Source organism: Excalfactoria chinensis, chromosome 7 (assembly GCF_039878825.1).
Source record: "Excalfactoria chinensis isolate bCotChi1 chromosome 7, bCotChi1.hap2, whole genome shotgun sequence".
Classification (NCBI taxonomy): Eukaryota; Metazoa; Chordata; class Aves; order Galliformes; family Phasianidae; genus Excalfactoria; species Excalfactoria chinensis.
Window position 1 is genome coordinate 7373643 of NC_092831.1, and position 25438 is coordinate 7399080.

The 25438-nt window shown below is 43.6% G+C and overlaps 1 protein-coding gene across 3 annotated transcripts; it reads left to right on the top strand.

Moving 5' to 3' along the window:
• Positions 1-3414: 3414 nt before the first annotated feature.
• Positions 3415-15866, top strand: INSIG2 (insulin induced gene 2). 3 transcript variants are annotated; one of them, XM_072342153.1, is made up of 6 exons: positions 3415-3552; positions 7303-7633; positions 10159-10283; positions 11827-11993; positions 12340-12439; positions 12899-15866. In XM_072342153.1, the coding sequence occupies exons 2-6, from the start codon at positions 7390-7392 to the stop codon at positions 12938-12940; spliced, it is 678 nt and encodes a 225-aa protein (XP_072198254.1). In that variant the 5' UTR covers positions 3415-3552; positions 7303-7389; the 3' UTR covers positions 12941-15866. The 3 variants fall into 3 exon arrangements, with proteins under 3 accessions (XP_072198254.1, XP_072198256.1, XP_072198255.1); XM_072342155.1 differs by having other exon boundaries at positions 3484-3552; positions 7303-7473; XM_072342154.1 differs by having other exon boundaries at positions 3534-3646.
• Positions 15867-25438: the final 9572 nt, after the last annotated feature.

Below are 25438 nucleotides of genomic sequence, written 5' to 3' on the forward strand. Positions count from 1 at the left end.
ACACACACCTAGAGCTGGAACATACCCATATATATTCCATGCATACCTTCAGTTTCTCTACTGCCTTTGCTACCGACCAGAATTTTTCACTGCAGAAACAACATCTTGATGAAGTTCAGTGTCCCAGTTTTGTTTAGCCTGTCTACTGAATCTAGATGTTGTATGGCACTGTAACAACATGACAGGAAATCTTTAATTTCTAAATCCCGTAGCTGGATGTATTCTAACATGATGAGGGTTATTTCGCATTTTCAATATCTTATTTAAATGCCACAGTCCTACAGCTGTGTGAAGCTCTTTGGCATGTGATGCAATGAGGTTATCTCAGTCAACTTCCGACTGGGCTGGGCTCCATATCGCAGGAACCATGACCATGGTTGGCAGCACATAATCCCTAGGTATCGATTTTAGCAAGTATTGAATGAGTGGGGAAAGCAGATCAGGGCAGAGCCACACTGGCACGGTGATACAGGGAAACTCATGCTGCACCTTTCAGAAGATAAACAAAGGACTTTAGCCTCTGGAGCTGACAGCCCAGCATCTTTTGCAAGAGGCTAAACAAATAACGCAAACAAAAACATGCCTTTGATATCAGCCCTGGAATTGTGCATCCTGTTGCTAACCTGAGATAAGCAGAAGCCTTTTTCATATGTAAGAATGCACGCGATCTGACGGTTTCATGTTGCTGCTGTCTCCTTTTCCCTTCCCTCTCTAAAATGCCAACCCTATTGGAAAATCAATCTTATGGAAGTTCTCTGTGTGCTGTGTTCTTGCCAAGACCCAGGACTCATTCACAGTACACTGCCCCTTTGTGCATAACGAGCCTTCCATATGCTGCAGGACTTGTCAGCCACTGAGTGGTGCCTGTGACCCAGCTGTGTGCTAACGAGGATGGCTACTACGCCTTCTTTTGGAGATAATAAAAGAGGCAAGACAGCAGCCTCAGCTGGTGCAATAAAAGGCATTGGTGGAAAATGTGCCCAGTTCTATAATTCTTCATTTCTGAAGGCACTCCAGAAGCCTTCTGTATGCATGGAGAGCTTCCAAGGAGGCTCTGAAGGAGATTTATATTCCTGAAGAATTTTTTGATAAATAAAAAAAATAAATAAATCTGTAATTTACAACTTTATTTTTGCAGTAGTAGCTAAAGGCCCCAAGTAACAGCAGTGCTCAGTGCCATTGTCTGGAACTTGGAATAAGGAAAGGATGGGTTTTGATGTTATGACACTGCAGTTGTCAGCCATCCTGCACAGCTCACGCTCAAAGTGTCCTGCCTAAAGGATGCCAGAGACACTCAGGATCAAGGCACCCATTCTTTAAGTGTTTCTCTCTCATCCACTGCCTTTCATTTACTGTCCCACACCCTCAGGTAGGCAGTCTTGTCTTGAATCATGCAACCAGCCCACAAGAGCCCTAACAAAACAGCAGCTTCTAGAAGTGGCTGTTAAGGGACATGAGAGCAATTCCAATTTTCTATAGATACGTGGCTGCTCTAGGCTCCTCTGCTCTGTATGAACTTTGCAGCGCTTTTCATTGCCAGATTGATCATATCCACAAAATATTTCCCCAAATTAAATCCAGAATATTCTGTATTGTCATGCTCTGCAGCCAGCACAATGAACAGCCCTGTATTGCTTCCAGAAAAAATGCTTTTCCCATGATATTCCATAGCAATCCCAGTCAAAGGCAGAGCAAATGACACTCCTCTGCCAGTCATATGCCTGCTTGTTTCTTTGCAAATCTATCTATCTGCTGATGTATCTATTTTGTTAATTTCCTAGCCAGACACTTTCCTTTACTTTCCCCTCACGTTCCTCTCATTTCTGTGCATTGTTCCCTCTAGCATAACCAGATGGTTGTAAGGACTAAGTCTTTAGCTATTTCTTAGCTCATATTGGCAATGTTGATAAAGTTCTTGGAGTGGCAGTTTTACACCAATACTGTTTTGTGGGTTTTTATCACATTTAATACTTTTCTGCTAATATAGTTAATACTTTGTACTTGATCCACTTATTTTTTATAAGAGTTGTGATTTTATAGGCCCTGCTGTAGCTAACCTAATCGTATTGACAGACAAATCATCACATGGCTATACATATGTCAAGAGAAGGGGGAAAAACAAGCCATCATTTGTACTCACCATCCACATATGCCAGGCTTTCTAATGCTCACACTTCACGTACATCAAGTTTCCGTTTTCAGGCTTTCCCACATGGACCCACAGTTCTGGTCCCCTTTACTCTGCCTCAGGCAAGAAGCTCAGTAGGAGTTACTGAGAAAAATTAGATTCAACCAAAGTTGAATGATCTGAAACTTCATTCGTTGCTCATCCAAACCACAATGGGTTTCTGTTGCTGCAAATCTCTTCCTTTCCCATTTTTATTATGTCTATTACAGATCCATATGCTCTCCTTTATCTGTGTTCTGGCACAGTGTTTCTCAGAACATATCAGCACAGAGAAACTACAGTTATCACTGAAGATACTGTTGTACTACGGTTGTAGTAAACACAGTAACGAATTTCATTCTATCCAAGCATTAACCCAGGGCTGGAAATGGGATCTGCACTGCACTGAACCTCTGTGAATCAGCCTGGGGATATGGAGAGCTCAGCAAAGTGTTTGCAATGAAACACGAAGCCTGGATGAAGGCTGCGTGCAAACATTTTTAAATTGCATTAAATATCAGTGCAGTGAGAACAGAAAAAGTTCAGCGGGGAATAATAATAAATATGATACAGAAATAAATGTAATAATGAACGCAGCAGCATTATGCTCCGATTTACCTTCCCACGTATACAATAAATGATGGTTGCTTATTGTTAGACCTCGTCTACTTGTGAAGAAAGGTTAAAGCAGATTGTCGCCTGCTTCACACTGCACCTTCCTCCTGAGAGACCGCAAATTGGTGATGAAAACGCGGTTTCTGGAGTAATGAGCTGTGTCTCCTTTTGCCTTAATCAATAAAGTGAAGCACATGTGCAGCTCCCTGCAGTCAGGTGCTCGAGACAGCTGGGCTTGGGGTTGTCATGGTTTACAGGGGTGCAGCATTAGCTAAGAAGTATTTCATCTTCCACATTCCACTCCTGCAGCTTGCCGTGTAACCATGTCACAGGAAGCCCGAGGCCCACCTCTTTCCATTTACTTTGGCAGTCCATTCCAGTTGTACAGTTTAACCACGGCTGAATTTTGGATTATTTACTTCTCCCCTTACTCTGCACGTACGTTGCTTTCGACCGGAACGTGTAAACTCTTTTTAATTTTACACTTCACATTTTCGCTTAGAAGTGAAAACACTCAGGGGACGCAGGCTGCTTTCTGCCTTCTGTGCTGTAAGACCAACACACGCCGAGGGCGGAGGGCTGGCTGCCACACAAGCCTGATGGCGAAAGACCTCAAGGAACGGGAGCACCGCACCGCCCGACGCCTCAGGGCCCTCCGCCCCGCGGGCCGGCACTCGGAGCGCCCGGCCCGGCCCGCCCCCGCCGGCGGGAGGCTGCGGAGGCTGCGCGGGGCGGGGACTGGCGAGGGAGGAGAAGATGGCGGAGGCCGAGTGAGTCGTGGGGCTGTTACGGAGACACTCGCGCCGAGGGGGGCGGTGGGCCGTGCCGGGTGGAGGCCGAGGGCGGCTCAGAGCTGAGGCTGGGGTGCGCGGGGCTCGGCGGGGGGCGGCCGCTGAGGGAGGGCGCGGCGTGGAGGAGCTCGGGTTGGAGCTGCCTCAGGGAGAGGCCCCCCCGGGAAGCACTAAGCCCCCAGCTGGGCCTGCTGCCTGCGGGCTAGGCCCGGTTGGGCGGCTGGGCCTCGTAACGTGCCTCGAGGCGTCAGCGCTGCCCGCGGGTGCTTGCCGAGGTGTCTGAACGGTGGGCTGCCCAGCCCAGTGCCCTGAATAGTAGGGTTGGTATTGCCGGGCTCCCTGCCCCTCCTAGGGCACAGGTGGTGGTGGTGGTATCCCGTTGTTTCACCACCTGCTGCAATACGTCCCTTCTTTCCGGTGTGCTGAGCTGTTCTGTAGTGCATCTTACCGGGTGAGAAGCACTGTGAGCCAGCAAAGCTCTTCGTGAGCCCATAGAGCACTGGAGAGTATTTGCAGGATGGATCTTCTAATAATAAACTAGTTAAGTGACTGAGTGACTTAAGAAGTCAGGGGTGATGATTTTCTTATTAACTCTGTAAACAGACAGGACATTTTGCAGTTGCCCTGCAGACCATACCTGGCTCTGTCATCTCCTATGTTTGGTGTGCTAAAAAGCTTGGGCTGGGGCTGTGTGCCACCAAAGGGGGAGAGTGAAGCAGGGACTTCGTGTGCCTGCCAGCCTGTATCTTCCTGAGTGCTTCTGTAGCTTTGAATGCTGGTTCTCAAGAGACAGAGGTTCAGAAGTAGTGTTGGTTCCGTAGATGGAGTATTCTATCTCAGTGGAAACCCTGTGCAAGATGCAGAGCTTGAAAGGTGGATCACCAGCTACCAGCCCAGAAGGAGTTGATGTCTTTAGAAATCTTAATTTCCATCTACATTAAAGGAAGCAGCAGTAAATATTTTGATGTGCAAGTGTGTGCTCTGCCTGAGAGTCTTATATCCAGACTGTCAGAGGCTGTGAAGAGCCCTGTCGTTGGGTTTGATCAGCGGATACCTTTATCTTCTCTTCAGTTTCTCTGTCTGTGATATGGCAGAAGCCAGTCAGCAGAGAAAACCCAGAATCTATAATAGACTAAATGGAAGCAACGTGTATAGGGTGAGAAACTGGGGCAGAAGTCACCACGTCATACTAATTGGAGATCTGGCATTACTTGTTCCAAGCACATTCATTATAGCGTTGGCCCACCTCAAGTGTCCTTGTGCTGATCGAGCAGTTTGCCTCATAGTATGAGTTTCACTGGAGTCTGCAATGCCTCGAATGGCTTCCAGCTGCAGGGGCTGCAAAAAAGGCAGCATCCCATCCTCTGACATGGGGGGGGGAGGCAGGAAATGTAAGATCTGATCAATTTTTGTGCAAGTAAAACATTTTATGTGGTGCCACATGGGACAGCTGATGATTCTTAATTAAGTTGGAGACTATTGTACTCAAAGAATTACAAGAAGCAGAGTCTTGTTAGAGGGAGATATCAAGAGATGATTATAAAATAGGGAAATAATCGCTGCAGGGAAATTATTAATAGATTTCCTCAAAGACTGGGAGTTGAGTTGGTCTTGCTTAATGCTTTAGTTGATGACTTTGCACAAAATAGGGTCATAGTGTTGATATTTGCTGATGACTTAAAGTTGGGAAATGTTTGCAGGGTCAAAGATGACAGCTATCCTGCAGGAAAAATGGAATCACATTGAGTGTCAGAGCAGTGTGTGTGGGATAAAATGTAATGTGCAAGGTTTGGAGCTGGTACTAAGAAACAAGAGGCTGCCAACAGGAGAAAGGAAAGACTAGGGAGTAGTGATGGATCACAGGATGTGAGCTGAGCTGCTACTTAATGGGAGTGCAAAAAAGCAAAGGTGGTCTGTGTGCTGCAGCAGAACTTAAAGTTGGCACAAAGTGGGAACTTCCTTGTACAAGGCTGAGAGATCCACACTTGGAATTGCATATATCAGCTCTGTTCATACAGTAGAGAATAAGGAATGTTCAGACTTAGGAGCTGTTGGGGTAATGAAGAAAGTAGAGAGTCAGTTTAGTTTGTTTTCCTAGGAAGAAATGAGATAAGGAGCGTCTCTGATATCTTGTAGTTATAAGACTTCCCCTAAGAATTGTGTATATTCCTGCCATCATCTGTGGGCAAAGTTCCCGGGGCGAGGAAGGTTCTCATCTGAAGGTGTGATTCGTTCACCATTCCCTGCTTTCTTTCCTGGAGGCTAAATGTATTATCTCAGCTCTGCCACTGTGCCATCCGGAGGAGGGGAAAGCAAAACCTGGAGCACCTCCTTTTTGCTGGAAGGAAGCATGCTGCAGATGCCAGCCCTGCTGCAGACATCTCAGTGCTCAGTGTGAGTCAGGCTGCTGACTCAGAACCAGGCACCCTGGTTGCCCTCTTCCCCCTCTGCCTCACCAGGATGTGTTTGTGGTTACAAATACCATTCAGAAGCATCCAGGCAGAAGAGGCCTTGTGTTTTTTGTGAGGACTGCTGCTTCCCCAAACTGCCAGCAGAGAGTTGCATGTGATTTGAACACTTTTTTTGCTTTGCTTCTTGGAAGGAATAGTGCTGGAGGATGCTGCAGGATGGCCTCACATCTTTGTTGGAGTTATCTACTGTGTCTTAACTAGCCCAAATGTATTTCCCATGCCTTTTGGCATTGGGTCAGCAAAAGTGTAGGTCTGCCTCTGCACTGTCCTTATGGGTCAGCTAGCGTGGAAGGCTGCAGCTCCTGTTCCACCTGCATGGCCATAAGTAAGAGTTAACAGGAGCCGCCACCAGTTGGCAGCTCCAGATTTAAAAACATTGTCAGGGCTTTTTTTTGTTTGTTTTTTTTATAGGTTCCAGGTGGCTAAGCTGTCCATCAAAACTGTTGTTATACATGAGTGTGGCACTGAATCTGTGTATAACAAGGCTCTTGATTGACAGTATTTTTTTTCTTTGTAAAGAGGGGCTGGGATGGGAGCTCTGCCATTCATGTGGTGCCTGCAGTTACTCATATAGAAAGCTATCCTGAGCATGGGCAGGTGGAGCTCCTTCTTCCCTTTGCTCTCAGGTTCTTTTGTACCTGTTTACAATTTGGGTACATAATCATGTATGATACCTTTTACAAAACACATGTTATTTTGGTTTTGTCTGAGGTTACTTCTCCGGTGAGCCAAGTTTCTTGCTCTGTATCAGGGCTTACACCAGTTGATGTACTGTGGGACTGCTGAAATTCTGACTCCATCCTGAAAAATCTCTCTCAGGTCCTTCATTCCAATTGAGAAATGTTTTCTGGCTTCTCTTCAAGAAGAGAGACCCGTGAACCCCTGTGGCTGTCTCAAAGCTGAGGGTTGTGTTAAGTGCTTCTGGATTACGTAATCTCCAGTTGTTGTGTAAAGGAGGGAAGCAAAACAGAATTTATTGTTGCTATGAGGCAAGCCTATCTCCCATCTGATATCAGTTTTGTTTCTCTTATCGCCGTGGTTTTGCATTCCTACTTATCCCATCCCACGTTGTCTCTTAGTGGACAGCTAGTTGTAAAACTTGTTTTCTTCATAAAGCATTTTTGGTTGCTTCTGCTCTCAAGGAACTAATTGCCTTCTTCAGAAAAGTCAGTGAAATATCTCTTTTGTTTAGGAGAAATATCTATATCTTTATGTTTCTTCTATCTGTATTTTTCACCCTTGTTTTGTTATTTTTCAGGGTTTGGGTATCTCCTAATTAAAATCCCATCTACAAGTGAATCTTCCTCAGTGAGCCTGTCGGATGTCTCTGAGACCTTAAGAAGTCATGGCAGAAAATGATGCAAAGCCAACATTACCAAAAAAGAGCGGTCCATACATTTCATCTGTAACCAGTCGTGGCATGAATTTGGTAATTCGTGGTATAGTGCTGTTTTTTATTGGCGTTTTTCTTGCATTAGTGTTAAACTTGCTTCAGATCCAGAGAAATGTTACTCTCTTCCCCCCTGATGTGATCACAAGCATCTTCTCCTCAGCTTGGTGGGTCCCACCTTGCTGTGGCACAGCGTCAGGTAAGTTCAGTTGTGTTTGTATGCCTGGCATGGAGATGAAAGGTTGCATAGGGAGTTATGGTTAGAAAAACCTTCACATGAAAGATGTAGTGAAAAATGCATCCTCCAACAACGTTGCTCTTTCTGTTGCTATCCCAACCATTTTGAATATTCACAGATAGGCATACGTGTATGCAAAAATTTTTGCTCTATTAACTTGCTATGCTGTGATTTTGTTAGCAGAACACAAACCTTTATATTTCTGCTGGGTTAGAGTACAGTTTTATTAGATTTCAGAAGGTGGTGCAACGTGTAACTTCAGGGCTGGATTACAGCAGTGTGCTCCGCAGGTATTGGGTTTATCAGATGGTGCTCCATGCTGCAGCTTGCTTCAAGCAAAGTGAAGCATCCTGAGTAATGCTCCATTTTGTGGTCCAGCTTTCCATTTGTTCTTCAGTTCAGTTTGAGGCACTGCTTTATCTCTGTAGGACTCAGAGGCCTGACTGCTTCTCAGGGAGTTCAGGCAAGATATGCGGTGTGTGCAGCTGTAGCAGCGCGTTACAGCACAGAGCACCTCAGTTAGATCTGTGTATTGGGTCAGATGATGTGAACATGGTCTGTTTCTCCCTTGACCACTTAGAGAGTAGAGGCTTTTCTGTGTGGTTTGGGAGCTAGTTTAAGTGAGTTGTCTGCTGTAGGCAGTAAGAAATAGCCCTTTTTCTCTCATCTTCAAGTGTCAAAAGGAGTATTCTGTGTTACAAGTATGGTGGGATTAGGCTTACTGCATGGCTCTGAAGATTATTGAACACATGGGTCAGTTCTACACTTCACTAAGGTAATGCCTTCAGCAGCCAGGATTGAGGGATTCTGATTTAGTGAACATTCACAGTAAAGGCAATATCTTCCTGGAGATAGTTCTGGTAAGATTGAGAAGCTCACTTCTGTGGGTATCAACATGAGTCAATAAATGAGCTTTTGAGTTGATACCACTGATGGTAATGTGTAAGTTTATTATTTTTCTACTCGTCTAGTTGCTTTCCTTTTGATAGCTTGTTGAAACAGTACAGCCCAGATATAGCATAGAGAAAAATGATTTGAAAGGAAATCCCCCCAAGTAGCCCTCTGATTCCATCAGTCCAGGCAAACATGTCTGGTAAAGTAATGATATTTTGTGTACGGGGCAGTCAAAAGGCTCCTCATGTGTTGGTGGTTTTGATGGCAAGACTGGATGTTGTTTGTAAAAATGCAGTCACCTCCTCGGTATTTGTACGACCTGCTTTTAAACCACCTGATTGAAAGTTGGAACTTAATTGATTTATTTATTTTTTCCCCCCCCAGCTGAAGTGACTCCTGATAAACTTTGAGTTGTTTCTTTCATTATCAGACCTTATTTTCTCCTATTTTCTTTCCTCATTCCCTATGCTTGCATGCATGTACACTATCTCTATGGTAAATGCTGATAATTTGTCTGCTTTGTTACCTTTCTGACTTGCACAGCCTTCCTGGAACTGATGTGAATGCTTCTTTGCGGTGTGGTTTATTGTTATGAGCAAAATAAAGATACTTTGCATATTTACAATCAGTGGCAATGGAGACTGCTTTCAGAGATAGTCTTTCATTCTTCCCTGTTATTAGTCATCAGTTTGGCCTGGTGACATTGGCAAGAAAATTGCTTGTGGAGAATTTGTGTTCCTCTCTAGCTTTACTTGTTTATTTTCATGCTGGAGATCAGGTTCCTCTTGAGCAAAATAAAGAGCATTTGCTATAACATACCTGTAAAAGCATGCCAAATGGAGGGTATTACAATCCATACTGATTTCTCAGTCTCTGCCTCCCTCCTGCTGCACCAGTCTGACATTAAGCAACGGAGTTAACTCTCAGCTGTGTTGGTAAGAGTCTTTTTAGCTGCAACTGCAATACAGAATAAATTTAGGAAGAAATGTTCAAAGAGCAGTTCAGTGGGGTTCAAAGTGCTATCTGTATTCAACAGCTACTGTAGGCTAATGGCTTTCATTCTTACTTGGAGTCTTCATAGTAACATTGAAGAAGAGAAAAACACTACCCAAACAAAAACTGCTTGTAAAGCAACAAAAGAAGACACCAAATATTGACGTTACAGATCACACTCTTCCCTTACCGTGGTGTGTTTGCTTTGCAGTTACTTTAACATGTACATTTGATATGGAGACTTTCACAAGTGCCATCCTGCAAGCTATTATTAACTCTTTCTGAGCTCCTTTGAGATAGCACAGACTCTGGTAGGGTGCAGTGCTCTTAGATACTTTCTGGTTGGCTCAGTCTTACAGTCTTCTGCTGCCATGCCTGAAGATGCTGCTGAACAGTTTTACAGGGCTTGTTAAAACTATGAAATTGTTCAAATTACTGTTTCTTGTGTATGTGTTTGTTTTGCCATGTGTGTTTTCATTCGTGTGCTTGGAAGATTTCTTTTGGTTACAGCAATTGACGAAATCAAGCTAGTCTTTGGTTTAGTTGAGTATTGCCAGAGCTTTAATTTTTTTGGCCTTTCTTCTTTCATGTTTCCACAGCTGTGATTGGGTTATTGTACCCGTGCATGGACAGACATCTGGGAGAGCCACATAAATTTAAGAGAGAATGGTCCAGTGTAATGCGGTGTGTAGCAGTCTTTGTGGGAATAAATCATGCCAGCGCTGTATCCTGTGTTCCAATGAAACTGCATTTTTCAGGTGTTACCCCGTTCCACAGATGTGGCCTCAATGCTGAGAGGATAGTTACCTTTCTTGTGGTGTAAACTGTTTTGAAAGGATGTTTGTATTCTCTGAGCTCATTCCTTTCCCTGTCAGCTCCAACACAGCAGAAATGTGTGGTGGGAGTGCTAAAAGAGGCTACTGAATTTCCTGATTTACAGGAAAAGAGCACAGGTTCGGTGAATGATGTGAGAGCTGACAGAGCTCTTACTGAGGTGGCCCTTGGATAGTTTTGTTGTTGTTGCAAGGATGGCTTGTGGGAGCAAAACCAATCCAGCACGGCCAGACAAGCTGGGGCTGTCGAAGTTGAGTCATTCGTGGTGTCTCTCACAAACCTTGTTTGTTTTCTTTTTCTCAAAGATCTGTTGATATAGTCCTGTAGTTCTCATCAGCCTTGATCTATACCTGCTCTGTGAGCAAATACAACTTTGTTGCTTTGAAGAAATGTGAGAGAATTGACAGCGTTTCTTCACATGGTTCAAGTTATTTGCAACAAACCTTGCAGTTTTCTAACAGCTGTTGCAAAACTTCCAGAATAACATTAATGTACTGTCTGTGCTTCCTCCTTGACAGCTCTCCCAGAAAGCTGTCTTTTTAGTTTATTATTGGCTCTGCACATTACCATATTGGTGTGGTCTTGGGTCATTTGGCATGTTTTCTGATGCTATTGATTTTTACCCTGTAATTGATTAATTTTACTTATTAGTTGAACTTCTAATTTCCTGTAGCTCCCTCCGGGCCGTTGTGAGAAAGTAGGACAGTGATTTTAGGTTTTCATCCCACAAATTTGCTTTCAGACTTTTGAAACTCAGCAGCCTCCTTTTCAGCACTCTCTCTTGGAAACAAATAGTGAGGATGAGTTGGTATTTCCAAAACATTTTGAGGAAGGTGAAACAATACAAATAGCTTCAGTCATTATTATAGGTTTCATAAATCTGATACTCAGTGTTGAATACTTTCATGTTAATATTATCTATGTTTCATTTTTAGGAAAGCACTTAATGTTACGCTGAATGCAAGCTACCATGTCATTTAAACATGATAGAAGAAAGAGTGACAAGTATCTTCTTTTTTTCCCCTCCAGTAAATCTCTGTCATTTAAAGGAGTCTAATGGCAGAATTAAGATTTTATGCATAGTGCAATAGAGGAGCAGGAAAGGATGGCAAGTCCTTATTCTGAACAGTAATAATGTGCATTTTTTTCTGCATCTGAAACTGTAGTGTTATTTGGCAGGTATATAGTCCTGGCTCTTTTACAGTACTAAGACACTAAAAACATGAAGAAGAGACTTCAGTTGTTTCCTGATATGCTGGCAACATTTACAAGGCTTATTTCCTTCATCATAGGTGTGTGGTAACAGATACAGCTACTGCTGTATTTTTTATGGTGGGAAAGACTGTTATGTTAAAGTATGATGAACAGAACCAAGAGAACTACTTAACATTTGCACTTGGTATTTCCAAGCTTTTCCTTAACAATTAACACAGAAAGTGGATTTTGCCAACAATATCCAGTTGTCTCTCACATTAGCAGCTCTGTCAATTGGGTTGTGGTGGACGTTTGATAGATCACGAAGTGGCTTTGGTCTTGGAGTAGGAATTGCTTTCCTGGCCACATTGGTGTCACAGCTTCTGGTCTACAATGGAGTTTATCAGTAAGTATTTATTTCTTTGAGGCTAACTAATAGTATCCTGAATCTGTAATACAAAGTCAGAAGGGGATGAATTTGATATGAATTGTAAAACAGTCAGAACTTAATTTGGGGAGTAAAATACATTTGTGAAAGCTCTGTATTAAGACTTTCAGTTGGGAGTTGTGTATTTCAGTAAAATCGCTGCTTTTATCAACAATGTTAGTTACTTTAAGCAGTTACGTTTCTATAATAGTAGCATTTTGAGTTGAAGTGTCTATAACTTAAGCCTACGGATTTGTTTCCTGTGATTGAAAAATTCTCCTGTATGTATGGCACAAGTTTGAGCTAAAAAACTGTTCTTTTCCAGATACACATCTCCAGATTTCCTTTACGTCCGTTCCTGGTTGCCATGTATATTTTTTGCTGGTGGAATAACGATGGGCAATATTGGCAGGCAGCTGGCAATGGTAAGTGTTGGGGAAGGACTGACTGCCTTCTAGTGATCTCCAGTCACTGCTTCCTTTGTACATACCAATCAGTAATTTGAACTGGGGCTGCGGGATGAGGTACAAACTGGTAATTGTTGCTTTTTGATTAGGTTAGTGAGCCATCAGCACTTTTAATAGGAACATGGCTCATTGCTTTGCTCTGTATGCTGGGGTGCGTGCTTTTGTCTCAGAAACTAAATGAGAGCACCAGTGTTCAGGCAGGAGTTAAGCCATTCCTCAGTCTGTACTACTTCTGCTGCTCACGGGGGCAGAAATCACAGCCAGCACTGTTTGTATAGAACTTAGGGAGACCAAGCTAACTAGGTAAAGTAGTAAGTTGAGCTATTTCAGTTTATATTGTAGAAAATTCCCCTTCATAGCCTTTTTTTATTAGTTATGTACATAATTATTCTTGTTTTGCCAATTTCTGTTTTTCAGTATGAATGCAAGGTCATTGCAGAGAAGTCTCACGAGGACTGAGAAGAAACAGTATGCACCTTTAAAACAGGAAAATATCTGACAAATGACTGTTGGAGGAGCATAAGGAGCACTTGACTATGAAATTGCCAAAATGCAATTTTTTTCCCCTTCAGTGGTATATTTTACTGCAATCTGTGATTGCTGCTTCTATAGAAACCTTAATGTCTGATTTTTTGATTACTGTGAAGTTACAATAGTATGCAATACATTTGATAATGTCGGTTCAATTATAGGATTCTTTTCTTCCAAATCTAAACTGAGTTTACCGTAACTTCTTGTCTGTCCATAATGTTGCAGTGCCAAACTGAACCTTTGCACTATGTTTCTGTAGCTGCAACTTCTGCTTCACTTTATCTTGAAAGTTTTGAGGAATTTGTTATTAATCGCTCAGTGAAAAATATGGGATTCAGACTTAGGAATGAAGATCTTCTCTTTACATGATGATAGCTAGTAATACATTTAAGAAGTACATGGATTGCAAGTGGGCCTTGATGCAATAAGTAACTGATTTCCGCCTATTAACGCACTATCATTCACATCACGGATGAGGAGACTTAATATGAATTGTGTAGGTTATTGCTGTATCATTTCATTTGTTTGTGATTTGTGTCCAGTGTCACATATCCAGAACACAGAAGTGGAAACTGAGGCTGGAATTTCTTTGCTCTTTTTTCCTCTGGAACAAATAGTATATGTGCTTGGATATGCATTTGTTTTGGACCATGATCAGATGTGAACAAACTCTCTGAAATTACTTTTTGTATTGAGTAACAAGGTGCAATTCATTTTTACTCTATAGGGTGGTGAGGTGCAGGAGCAGGCTGTGGATGCCCCATCCCTGAAGGTGTTTGAGGCTGAGTTGGATGGGGCCTGGGCAGCCTGAGCTGGTGGGTGGCAACCAACCCGCAGCAGGGGGTTGGGATGTATTAGGATTTTTTTATTATGAAACTTTATTCTGCTGAACTTAATCAGCCACTACCATATAGTGTCAGAAAGACCTCCATTACCAATGCTATTCCTGAGAGTTCTTGTCTTTTCCTTGGTCCATTTGCAGGGGAGACAAAGGCTGTATCTTAGTAGCCTGAAGTAGCCCTTTTTGCTGTGGTCCTGGCACTCAAATACATTTGTTCTCATAGCAATTGTCCGAAGTAGAGATATGTTGCCCTTATTTTACAGGTGCCTATGCACAGAAAGTCCGACAGGACAAAGCTGAAATGGGCCTTATGCTAAATCTGTTCTCTTCTTGAGAAGGATTTTAGTGTGACCCGTGGTCATGGACGTGGAATTTCTTCATGTTGACTTTGCAGCTCCCTTTTAAGATCCTGAGACAAAAGCAACAGCACAAGAAGGCAGAAAGGAGACTTGAAGAGGGTTCTGCCAGCCTATACCAGCAGTGAATTTGGTGTGAAATGTCTCTGCTTTGTTTTCCTCCTATTTCTGTGTTAATGTTGTTTTAGTGTGCTGGTTCGTTGTCTGTCATGAAGTATATTTTTTAAATCTTCTATGAAAGGTTTATAAGAAATGTTACAGTCACCTAAGGAGACTGGAGTTGGTCCAAAGAACAAATAGGTGTTCAGACAAGCTTTTATTAATAGGTGTGTATATGCGTTGTACACAAAGCTTGAAATAGGAAACTCCTTTTCAGTCTTACACACTTATTCTAAGCCTGAAAAGTATGCATTGGAGTGCTTCCAAAAACATTGGCCACGAGAAGGAAAATTTGTTGATTGGAAAAGTGTGAAAATGATAATCAAATGATATACTTGGTACTTGGAGCTTGGTTCTGCAGCTCCATTCTTCCATCAGCTTATTAAGGTTTCATGACAGTTCTGCACCAAAAAGCACTCTTGTGTTTGGTAACAGCCCAAGGAAGCACTTGTAGATGCTCTTGACTTTAAACTGACATAGAACGTTGCAGCAGGTTCCTGACTCTATAAAGGTTTGCTTTTAATCAGGCTGTGTGATAATAAAAATCATTTAATGAATAACGCAAAGAAACCTTTTGAGTATGAAGTGAGTTTCCATAGGCAGGCTCTGGCATCCCGCTAAGAATGAAAACTTGTCCTTTCTGTGCAGTATTCGGCCTGATCTGCCTTCTTCACTTGAACAAATAGTTTCAGCTTGGTGAGTCTCTCTTGGATTATCAAGGTACAAGTGGCATAAAAATGCAGGTGTTGGTTCTTATCCTAACCAGAGAAAAACACGGTACCTCAGTCAGTGTGCTGACTTGGTGAACAATTCGCTTTCATCCTGACCAGTAAGTGTGTACAACCGGAGACGAGTTGCTTGTGTTCATCATTCGGTGATAGAGCTGCTTTTACTGCCAGTCCAAATATTTACACCGAAGCCTTGTGTACGTTAAAATGTATGCAGTATGTGAGAAGTGGTGGTTGTGCGTTTGTGGCACACACTTGAAAGCACTTTGCACTCAGATTATCTAAACACCATCAGGCTGTGCTGTCAGCGACCTTTTCGATTTCATTTTGGAAATTTTGAGCGTGTCTTGCAAAGGCAGCAGTCATCCAAAATACCTTTGGGTGGAGTCCTTTATTATGTGTGTTTTTATTTGTTGTTGTTATTTGACTGAAGTTGCTACAAGATTTGAGATCTTGGATGTGTCGTTTTTGTTCTTCAAACCGCGTTGTAATTTTATGGCTGATATGTTCAAACCCCTGAAGAAGGTCCAAGATGAGAATGCAGACACGGCCTTAACTGTAGTGGTGTGAACATGCTGCTACTGTATAGCATGTAATTATAGACTGTCTTTAAAATGTTGTTCAATAGAGAATAAATAAGGTATATTTTAGATACGACTTTATAAGCACTGTAACCTCTTCACTAATTAAGCGTTGTAAGCTCTATGCTGTTTAAACTGGCAAATTGCTGTTAAAAGCAAAATGTGCATTAAACTACAACTGTAACCTTGTTTGATAGGTTTCTTCTTTGTTTTTAAATGCTACTGAGCTAAAACACACAGAGTTACCTTCCATCAGCCGCCTTGTAATAATTTTGATCACTGAGCTGGCATTTTGGTTCCTGAACTGAAAAAGGAATGGCTGATCAAAGCGGCGGTGATTGGATTGTAATTAACATGCTGAGCTGCCTTGGAAAATTTGTCCTTTTCAGTCTGCAGTGGAAGTATTTGAGCTGGGAGAGAATAAACCAGGTAACTTCAGCTGCCATACAAAAGATTAAAGGTTTAAATAGTCTCTGAGAATGTGGGGAAAAAAACAAACCACTGCTGGTGGCACAGAATCTTATCATATATTTCTATTTATTAATGTTCTGGTCTGGATGTGAATGGAATGAGGAAGTATTTGCTGATTGCCTGTTCGGTGTCTCAAGTGTGTTGTAACACGGGGAGAGGTTTAGAAGTGTGTAATGGAAAAACCTGAAGGCAGAGTTTGTGGTAAGACAGCAAGTGAGATTCAGCAGTATTTCAGGTGTATGGTTGCTCCAGTTGCAGTGGAGCTTAACGTTGGAAAGAATGTGGAGGAAAAGAGCCGTGTTTGTGTTGGATGGGGTAAGCTGTGACCCAAAAACCTAACTGTTGTTGAAAGGCAGTCATGGGGGTGCCAAGGGTCTGACTTTACAGTTGAAGATAAAAATGAGGTTTAGACAGTTGTAGCCCTGAGTTCATTCAGATGCATGTTGGCAAAGCTGCTTTCCTGGCTGTCCATAGCCTCTATGGGAGAGCAGTGCCCTGGGCAGTGGAAAATGTCTGTCCTGCCTACACTGCCTGTGGCTGCAAGTGGAAAGTTGCCCAATCGAGAGTGTATTCCACCCAGCTCCCTTGGAAGGCATTTTGTGCCTCCTTTTGAAGCGCTGCTGATGTGAGTATCTGGGAGAGTAAACAAAGTTTCTTCCACAGCTTCCGTGCTTCACTTCTGCCATCTGGCTGGGACTTGCAGTGGGAGCTGTGGCATCCCAGCCTTCTTTCTTCTCTCCCAGTGTGTGAAGTGGGCTGTAATTTTATCAGCAGCGTCACCCTGGACATTTTGCATATGCTTTTTACATTTGGGAGCAAATGACTGTATAGTACATAAGTCGTACTCAATAAGAAATACAGTGCTTGTGGAGTTACCTGCACAGCTGGCAGAAGGAACGTGTGTCTTGCAGTGGGAATAGCTATCGAATGCAGTTAGCTTTGATGGACTAAATGCAAAGCATAAGCGATTTTGCGGCTTAATGTTCAGTGCTAAGCAGTAAATGAAAGGTCAGTCCAGCACGTTAACTGTTGTGGAATAGTAAACACCACCTTAATTGCTTCATACAGTCAGCATGGAGATGCGGTGTCTGTTGTCATACTTCAAGCAGCACGGTCCCTAATCAGGACAAGGCTCCTTTTCCTGATTACCTTCCCCACTCAAATGGCAAAGCCTCAAATTAAAGGATGCATACTGGGAGTTTGTGCTTTAAATGCTTAAAGTAGCTCCACAGAAGTAGTACGGGTCATTTCTTGTTATGACTGGAGCTGAAATCCAGGCTGAAGGGAGATTTTGCATTTGCTTGCTCTTCATTTCTGAAGAGCCAAAGCAGTTCCTGTAGCACTGTCACACAATTTTAGTTTGCCTGCAGCATATAGGAGACAGAAGAGAACAGAAAGAAGATAATGGGAAAGGGTTGCTGCTATGCTTTTCCACAGATGAGTTGGGAGCTCAGCATACAGCAGGCCATGTGCACCAGCATTCTTCTTGGGTTTTGTGAGCAAGCAGCAGTCTGCATGGTTGCATGGAGTGGTGGTGACTTTATTAGAGCTGAAGGAATGGAGCTGCACTGTGCTTGGGTGGGAGTGAAGGTCCCTGTGAGGGCATTAAGAGCATACATCAACCACAGGGTCCCATGCAAAGCAAAGTTGTCCTGCCCAACAGACTTGTTTCTTGTCTGGAGAAGTGAGTCCTACCACTGACGTGCCAAAGAGAGAAGAATGCTCTTTCTTCTCCTCACTCTCCCTTTGCACTAATACATTGGAGCCTGAGTTAAGGACACTTAATCCCATTCTTGGAACCAGGACTATTTATAGGCTGGGTCAGCACTGAAAGACTCCACTGTTTTCTTCTAAAAACAAATGCTTGTTCTGTGCTGCACGTCAAGTGCAATCACTGCTGAATGGGCTGACACGCGAAGCCAAGTTCTCAACCGAGCTGGCACAGCTCCACTGCTTGCAGCGGGTGTATGGCACGCCGTGCTGGTCAGGAATTCAGCCCACTGTGTTTGAATGGAGTGAAATTGTTTTGAGCCCCTTTCTGTAGCATACCACAGGTCCAAGAAGCATCGTGCATCCAGTATGAGCCCTCAGCAGACTCTGCCTGTCTCTCTTTTCTTTCGCCGCTGATGGAAAGTGTCATTATTTTCTTTGATTTGCAACGTGTGTTTCTATGGTATCTCATCTCTTTTGGGGGACAGACGGACTTAACAAGAATCAGATCTGACTGAGGGGATTAATAATGATGCAAATGCCAAATGTTGGCCACTGATGAGCTTGTTGTCACAAGGGCTTGCCACAGTCCTGCGTATTGTGTCCAGTCTCACTTGTAGGAAATCCAACTGATGACTTGTTTTGGACCCATGCCTGTTCTGATTAAATTGGAGAGAGTGAAATAATTCCGCTTTGTGTGCCTTCAGGCCCCTCTTACCAACCAGTTCCCTCAGATTAGTGTAACAAGCAAAATTGAAGCTGGAGAGGTGACTTAAAGAAGATAAATGGGGAGCTCCTAATGAGTGATGCCTTGAGAGCATGAATCAATATAGTGATGTATCCTTGGCAGTGATAAGTACTAGAAGAAATGATAGAAATGTAGTGTTACATAAGTAGTAGATGCAGAAGTACATAGCATTCCTGGAAAGATAGCACGGGGCAGAGGGACGAGGGTCTCTTGGTAAGCTGGCTGGAAGCAAAGGAAGCTCCGTTTCAGTGCTGGGTCAAAACGATTGGCACAGAGACTCAGAGATATGTGGAGTGAAGTTGGTCATAGGCTGCTACACAGCAGAGTATTAGGGGTATGAGCTGGAAACAGGACAGTGAACACATCACCCTAGTGGCCAAGCATCACCATCCCTGGAGATGTTCAAGAACCATGGAGGTGTGGACTGAGGGATGTGGTTGGTGGGCAGCATCAGTAGTAACTGGGCAGTTGGACTTGGTGATCTTAGAGATCTTTTCCAACCTTAATGACTCCGTGATCCCTATCAGTTCTGGGGAGCCACCAGAGCCTCACATGGAGCCGAGTGATAATTGCACAGTTTTGCTCTTACCGTTAACCAAGTGTTGAAAAAAAGCATTTTCTTCTGAATGCCGCCTTGTCAGAACGCTGGGCACTGCTTGTTTTTGACATTTTCAGCTACTGTTAAATAATAGTCTTGCTTCTGTCACAGCTAATGTTGACTTGAAGGCAGTTGTGCATTTCTCAACTCAAATGCTAAGCAGACAGACTTGGGGTCTTGACAAATATTTTCCTGGCTCGCCCAAGGCAAGTAAAAAATGAGCTTCTAGTTAATCGTTTGTTTTAAAATTCAAATTGGCGAAATAGGCAATTAAAAAATGACAATTTTCATCAGAATTTGCAAATTAAACGTCTCTTTGCAGTCAGAGCGGGTTCAAGAAACTGCAACAGATAATTGCTATTTGAAATCAGTGAAGTATCCAGCATTTTAGGGCCGTGAGGACTGTGGCTGTTCTGCCTTAGTAAGCCTTGATTGATTTGGTAAATAAGCATTTCAACTTCTCTCTTTAAAATAAATAAGCAGTTTTATTGCTTTATTGCCTACCCGGTATGGGAGGTGAGCCGGCTCTCAAGCAGTAACCCTGTGATATCACGCGCCCGAGTGCCATCTGTCACAGAGAATTTTGTCCCTTTATGCACGATGGCTTCTTATGGCATTAGGTCCATTGTAGGTTAATTGATTAGCAGCGACCCTCCTTTCAGTTGTTGCTGCCTTTCTTCACTGAAGGACCATATCTCTCATCTCCATTTCCTTTTCTCTCTCTTACATTAGCATACTAATCACACCGAACTCCCACTGCTAAAAAACTCTATCCATTTTATATGGGGGAGGGGGAGGAATAAACTGGCATTTCCTGAGAGATTCGCAGCTGCTGTTCTATGGCAGCAAGATAGGAGGGAAAGAAAAGAAGCGGTGGCAGAGGTGAGCAGCACAGCGCTGGCTGAAACTGCAGCCACGTCGATATTAAGCACGTTTGAGAAGCTCTATTAAAATAAATATCAAAGGCACATCTACTTCTCCTCAAATTTTGCCACAGTTCCCTCCGTTTGTTTTCTCTCCAGCTGTTAACACCTGTCTTTCTGTCAGTGCTAATAACGCCGCTTTAGGTGGGCTACGGAGCTGACAATAACATGAAAGAATTCTCCATTTTTGATAGAAGAAATTCCTTTTTCAACAGTAAGAGGTGAACAAAGATGTAGCCTTGTGCTGATCCTTCAGAGCAACGCGTTTTTGTGTTCATTTTTAAGATCAAGCTACAGAGAGCTGTGCTTGCATTGCACAGCTGAGCTGGAGCTAGATGAGGCATCCTGCAGTGGGCAGCTCCTGCTCACCTTTGTAGTTCTCATTTTATTGCTGACATATTCAGAAGGGTGTGTGTGCGTGGTACTCCTCGCTCCATGTGATGCTTGTTATCTAACCTCATCAAAAGCTTATGCTGTGCATTGATTGCTACCAGAGAACACATATCCAGCGGTGATGTCTTCTTTACATACCTCTTAAATGAGCACAATATTCACAGGGCTGCCTGAAGAAAGAGAGCGTTTTATGCCTTTGCTGCAGTCATCCCGATACAAGGATGATAAGAAGATCCCAGCTATCTTGGCACTGAAGGTAATGGGACAGATCCTCAACCAGAGCAAACTGAGACCATGTACTGTGCTTGTTTACCTAATGCAGAAGAAAAAATTCTATTTATTCCTTTTGGCCTGCAGAAACATGGACTGATATTTGGTGGAAAAACATTGACGAACCATGCCAGAAATATCCCAGATAAGAAAGAAATAATAATGTAAAGGTGTCTGTTAGGAGCAGATCGGTACTCTTTGCCCATTACGGGCTTAGTTCTCTGGCTGGGGTACTGCAAAAATAGGCTCAAGACTGTTGAGCTCATATTTACTTCTCCATGGCTTCCTCTGTTAGAGGTGGGCCTCTTGGAGTGCATCCAGAGGAGGATCACAGAAATGATGCCAGGGACGGAACACCTCCCTGTGAGGACAGGCTGAGAGCTGGGGCTGTTCAGCCTGGAGAAGAGAAGGTTTTGGGGAGACCTGAGAGCGGCCTTTCAGTATGTAAAAGGGGGATGTAAGAACGAAAAGGACAGCTGCTTTTGTAGGGTCTGTTGTGATAAGGCTAAGGGGAAATGGTTTCAAACTAAAAAGGGAAGATTTAGATTGAATTTAAGGAAGAAGTTTTTTACAGTAAGGGTAGTGAGGCGCTGGAATAGTTTGCCCTGAGAGATGTCCTATCCCTGTAGACATTCAAGGTGAGGCTGAACTGGGCTCTGAGCACCTGATGGAGCTGTAGGTGTTCCTGCTCATTGCAGTGAGGCTGGACTGGATGACCTTTAAGAGTCCCTTCCAATTCAAACAACTATATGATAACTTGTCCTGCCTGTGTGTCTGTGCAGGAAAATGTGGGAGAACCTTGTCAGTGCAGGCTGTCTTCAATACCTGGATGACACCAAGCTGGCCCTGAGTTGTTTTATCAAGAAACTGCTGAATGGTTGGCATGACAAATAGGCTTCCAGCCTTACTTCCAAATCCAAATGTCTTTGATAAGTATGGGTTTGGCAGCTATTTCCAGTGGACAATAAATTCCTATTCTCCTTCTAAAGATCTTCAGTAGCTTGTGGCTACTTCCATTAATTAATGAAAAGAGTTAATGTTCAGAAATAATGCCTTGCATCAACATTTGTAGCAAGTGGAACAAAAATCATCAAATCCCAGTTTTCCCATTCTCTACAGCTCTCAAATTCAGAAGTTAGGATCTGTGCCAGCTGTGTGAGGGGCAGAAGTATGAATTGTGTCCGGTCATCTCCATCCCATGGGTAGGAACTTCAGGAACATCGGCCAAATGAACAACTCTAGAGGTCCCAGAAGCTTTGCCAGGATTGATGCTGTTCCATGAATGAGGAAAGGTAACACCGAGTGGTTGTGGAGTGCCTTCAGCTCCCCATCCTTGTGCAATGCTGCTCATTCAGACTTCACACAGGGATGAAGGATTTGACCCATTGTGATGGGTGGTGCACGAGGGATTTCCCAAAGCACTTCATACTGTTTTCCATCCTCTGCCATTCATGCCACAGGGGACATGGGAAGCTCATTGTCCCCAGCAGGAGGAGATTTAGGCCAAGGCTGGGCACTTTGAAAAAACCCCACCCAAATTCTCAGTCATAATAGAAGATTGAACCCAACTGTAGTTCTGAAAAAAGGAGATATGTGCCAAAATTCACCCTCAGCCCCAAGTCAGCTCTCCCATGCTTTGTGTGCTGATGGTGCTGATGGGCATCCACACTGTACCAGAGCTCATGGTAACTTAGAAACTCAAATGCTGTGTGGATTACAGCCAGGATGTTCCATTTGCAGAACGTCCCTGTCTTAGCAGATGGCTGTAGCCCACACTGTCCTATAATCACAACATAAAATATTAATGCTTTTTCATGTTGTGTACAGCCAATCTGTAGCTACGTTTTTTAGGATCAGGAAAGTTCCTTTGGTAGGAAATAATTTGTAGGGTAGATCTGTTTTCAGTCTGCAAGTACAATAGTTCTCTGAACACGATGGCACTGTCACAGAGGTAGCCTGAAAAAGACCATACTTTCCTGCAGCAGTGGCCAAGAGTTTTAGAAGTCCTACAAGCCCACTTGGGCTGACTGATCCAGCATCACTTTAGAGGCCTTTGCCCTGGGAAAGTCTTTGTTTTGGCTGCTATTTGGATGGGAGCCCACTGGAAGGCAGCTGGCCTCATGTGACATGAGCGAAACATTGTTCTGCTGCCTCCGGGTGGTTCTCAGCCATGATAAATGATGCTGTGTATGGGGTGCACAGAAAAGAGCAACCTTCCTCCTGCAGACAAATTGTTGCCTTGTTTCTGCAGGCTGCATGGCTGTGATTTCTGCCCTAGACTAATCTGCATTGGGTGTAACGTTACATAATAAGTGATTAAAGGTCAGTGACGACTGAGAAGGTAAGAGATCAAACGTTTTACCTGGTAGGCACGTACACACCATTTATCTCACTTTTCTCACAGACAAAATTAAACTGGATTCCTTAGCTGCCAGTTGAAGGGAAAGGAAGACCTGGATCTGATGAACAAGGTGCCCAGGGAGGTGGTGGAATCACTGCCCCTGCAGAAGAGAAGGGGAGATGTCACACTGAGGGACATGGTTAGTGGGCATAGTGGGAATGGGTTGGTGATGGGACTAGATGGTCTTAGAGGTCTTTCTAACCTTAATGAATCTATCATTCTAAGAGCTGATCTTTCTACCTTGGATTCTCTTAGAGATGTTCAATTGTCAGGATGCTGGAGAGGAAATCAGCCCTTTAATTGCTCTCATCAGGTCCCAGTCTGTATGGTCACTTTGGTGGAGCATGGCTGGGCTGTTCTAGAGGTGGTTCCTCCTCATGAAGGAGGAATTTCTCATGCTTCACAGAGAAGCTGTTGGCTAAAATATTCTACCATTCTAGATGTCAATGAGAAACTTTCTATTTCTTTATGTCACGGCATCACCTGTCATTTACATCCAAATCATGGTTCTGTTATACTTCCACTGTTACGAATGTGAGTCATAATTAATGTGTCAATATAAAAGATAAACCTCAGCAACTGTATGAAACAAGGAAAACAGCATGAGAATTGCCTGGATGAGAGAAAATCAAACAAGCAAGAGATGCTAGTATAGGCCGGTCAAACAGCTCTCATCTGTCCATGGTCAGCAATGAGGACACTCCTGCCTGACCCTCATCCTTGCCCTTTCCAAGTACAGACCGGGTTGGCCACCCAGTAAAACCCCTTGTAATGAACAGGGACACCTACAGCTCCATCAGTGCTCAGAGCTCCACCCAGCCTGACCTAGAGTGTCTCCATGCACAGGGCATCCACCACCTCTCTGGGCAACCTGTGCCACAGCCTCACCATAAAAAACTTCTTCCTTATATCTAGTCTAAATCTCCCCTCTTTTAGTTTGAGACCATTTCCCCTTATCCTACCACAACAGACTCTGCTAAAGAATCTGTCCCCTTCTGTCTTACAGCCCCCTTACAGACACTAAAACATGGAAGCTACAGATATTGAATAGTAACTGAAAAACTCACAAAGACTGAGGATATTTACACCAGTCTGAGCATTCAAAACTTCTCAAAGAATGAATGCCTGAAGTTCAGAGATATGATTTAGCAGAGGGTTGTTAGAGTTAGGATACTATGGTCAGGCTGTGGTTGGACTTGATGATCTTTAAGGTCTTTTCCAACCTGAGTAATTCTATGATTCTATGGCTCTATTCTTCTTCAGACTTCCCAGGCATGTAGTAGAGGAAGATGTGCCCTAAACCTTTTTTCTAGCCTTTGCAACACATCCCCTCACAGAAAGGTCCCATTCACAATGTGATATTTTGACTGCAGTGTCAGTGAGCAGACAGCCCAGGGTGCTCAGCTGCCATGTTTTCGCTCTGCTAAAACTTCATCCCCTCTTGGATGAAATATGAAGTGTTAAAAATTGCTGTTTCCCTTCTTCCAGTTGCATTCTTGAGGAAAACTGGATATCGGCCAAAAACAGCTGATGGCAAAGGTCCCATGGAAGAGTGCTGCGGAGGCAGCGGGAGCAGAGTGTGCTGGGGAGAGTGCAAACCATGGGGAGCGGGGCAGCTGCAGCACTGTTTCCTTTTCTCTCATCACCTGCTCTTTATGGTTCCTGTTTTTCTCTCATCCAGAGTCAAATCACGGGGCAGGAGAGCCTGGGCTTTTGCAGAGAAGAAACCAACAGCTGCCTAGTTCAAGACCCAGCACTGAAATGACAGAGAAGAGCAGGAGAGAGAATGAGAGGCATTCACACCCGCACACACATTGCCAAACTGTGCCTTGCTGGAAGGGCTTCTGTGAGGGGAAATAGCAGTAGCAGGGAGGAAAAACTCTAGGGTCTTTGTTGCAAAATCAGTCATAGGATTGTTTGAGTTGGAAGGGACCCTTAGAGATCATCTAGTCCAACTCCCCCACCATCCTACAGAGAAAATAATCCGCCCAGGTTTTCCAGTATGTGCCTACCTTCCTAATCAGAACAGGGCGGCATTAAGCCGGATGCAATTACGTTCCTTTGGTACCATGCAGAACAGGACATACTGTGACTACCTGGAAGGACATTGCTAGGGGTGTGTCAGGAAAAGGCTGAGCACACATTTGGTTGAAACTTAACCTAAATATTTTTAAGCTCAAGAGTCACATTGCTATGGATTATTTCTCACTGGTGTTTTAATGGAGCCGTTCTTCCCTGCGATCTGGC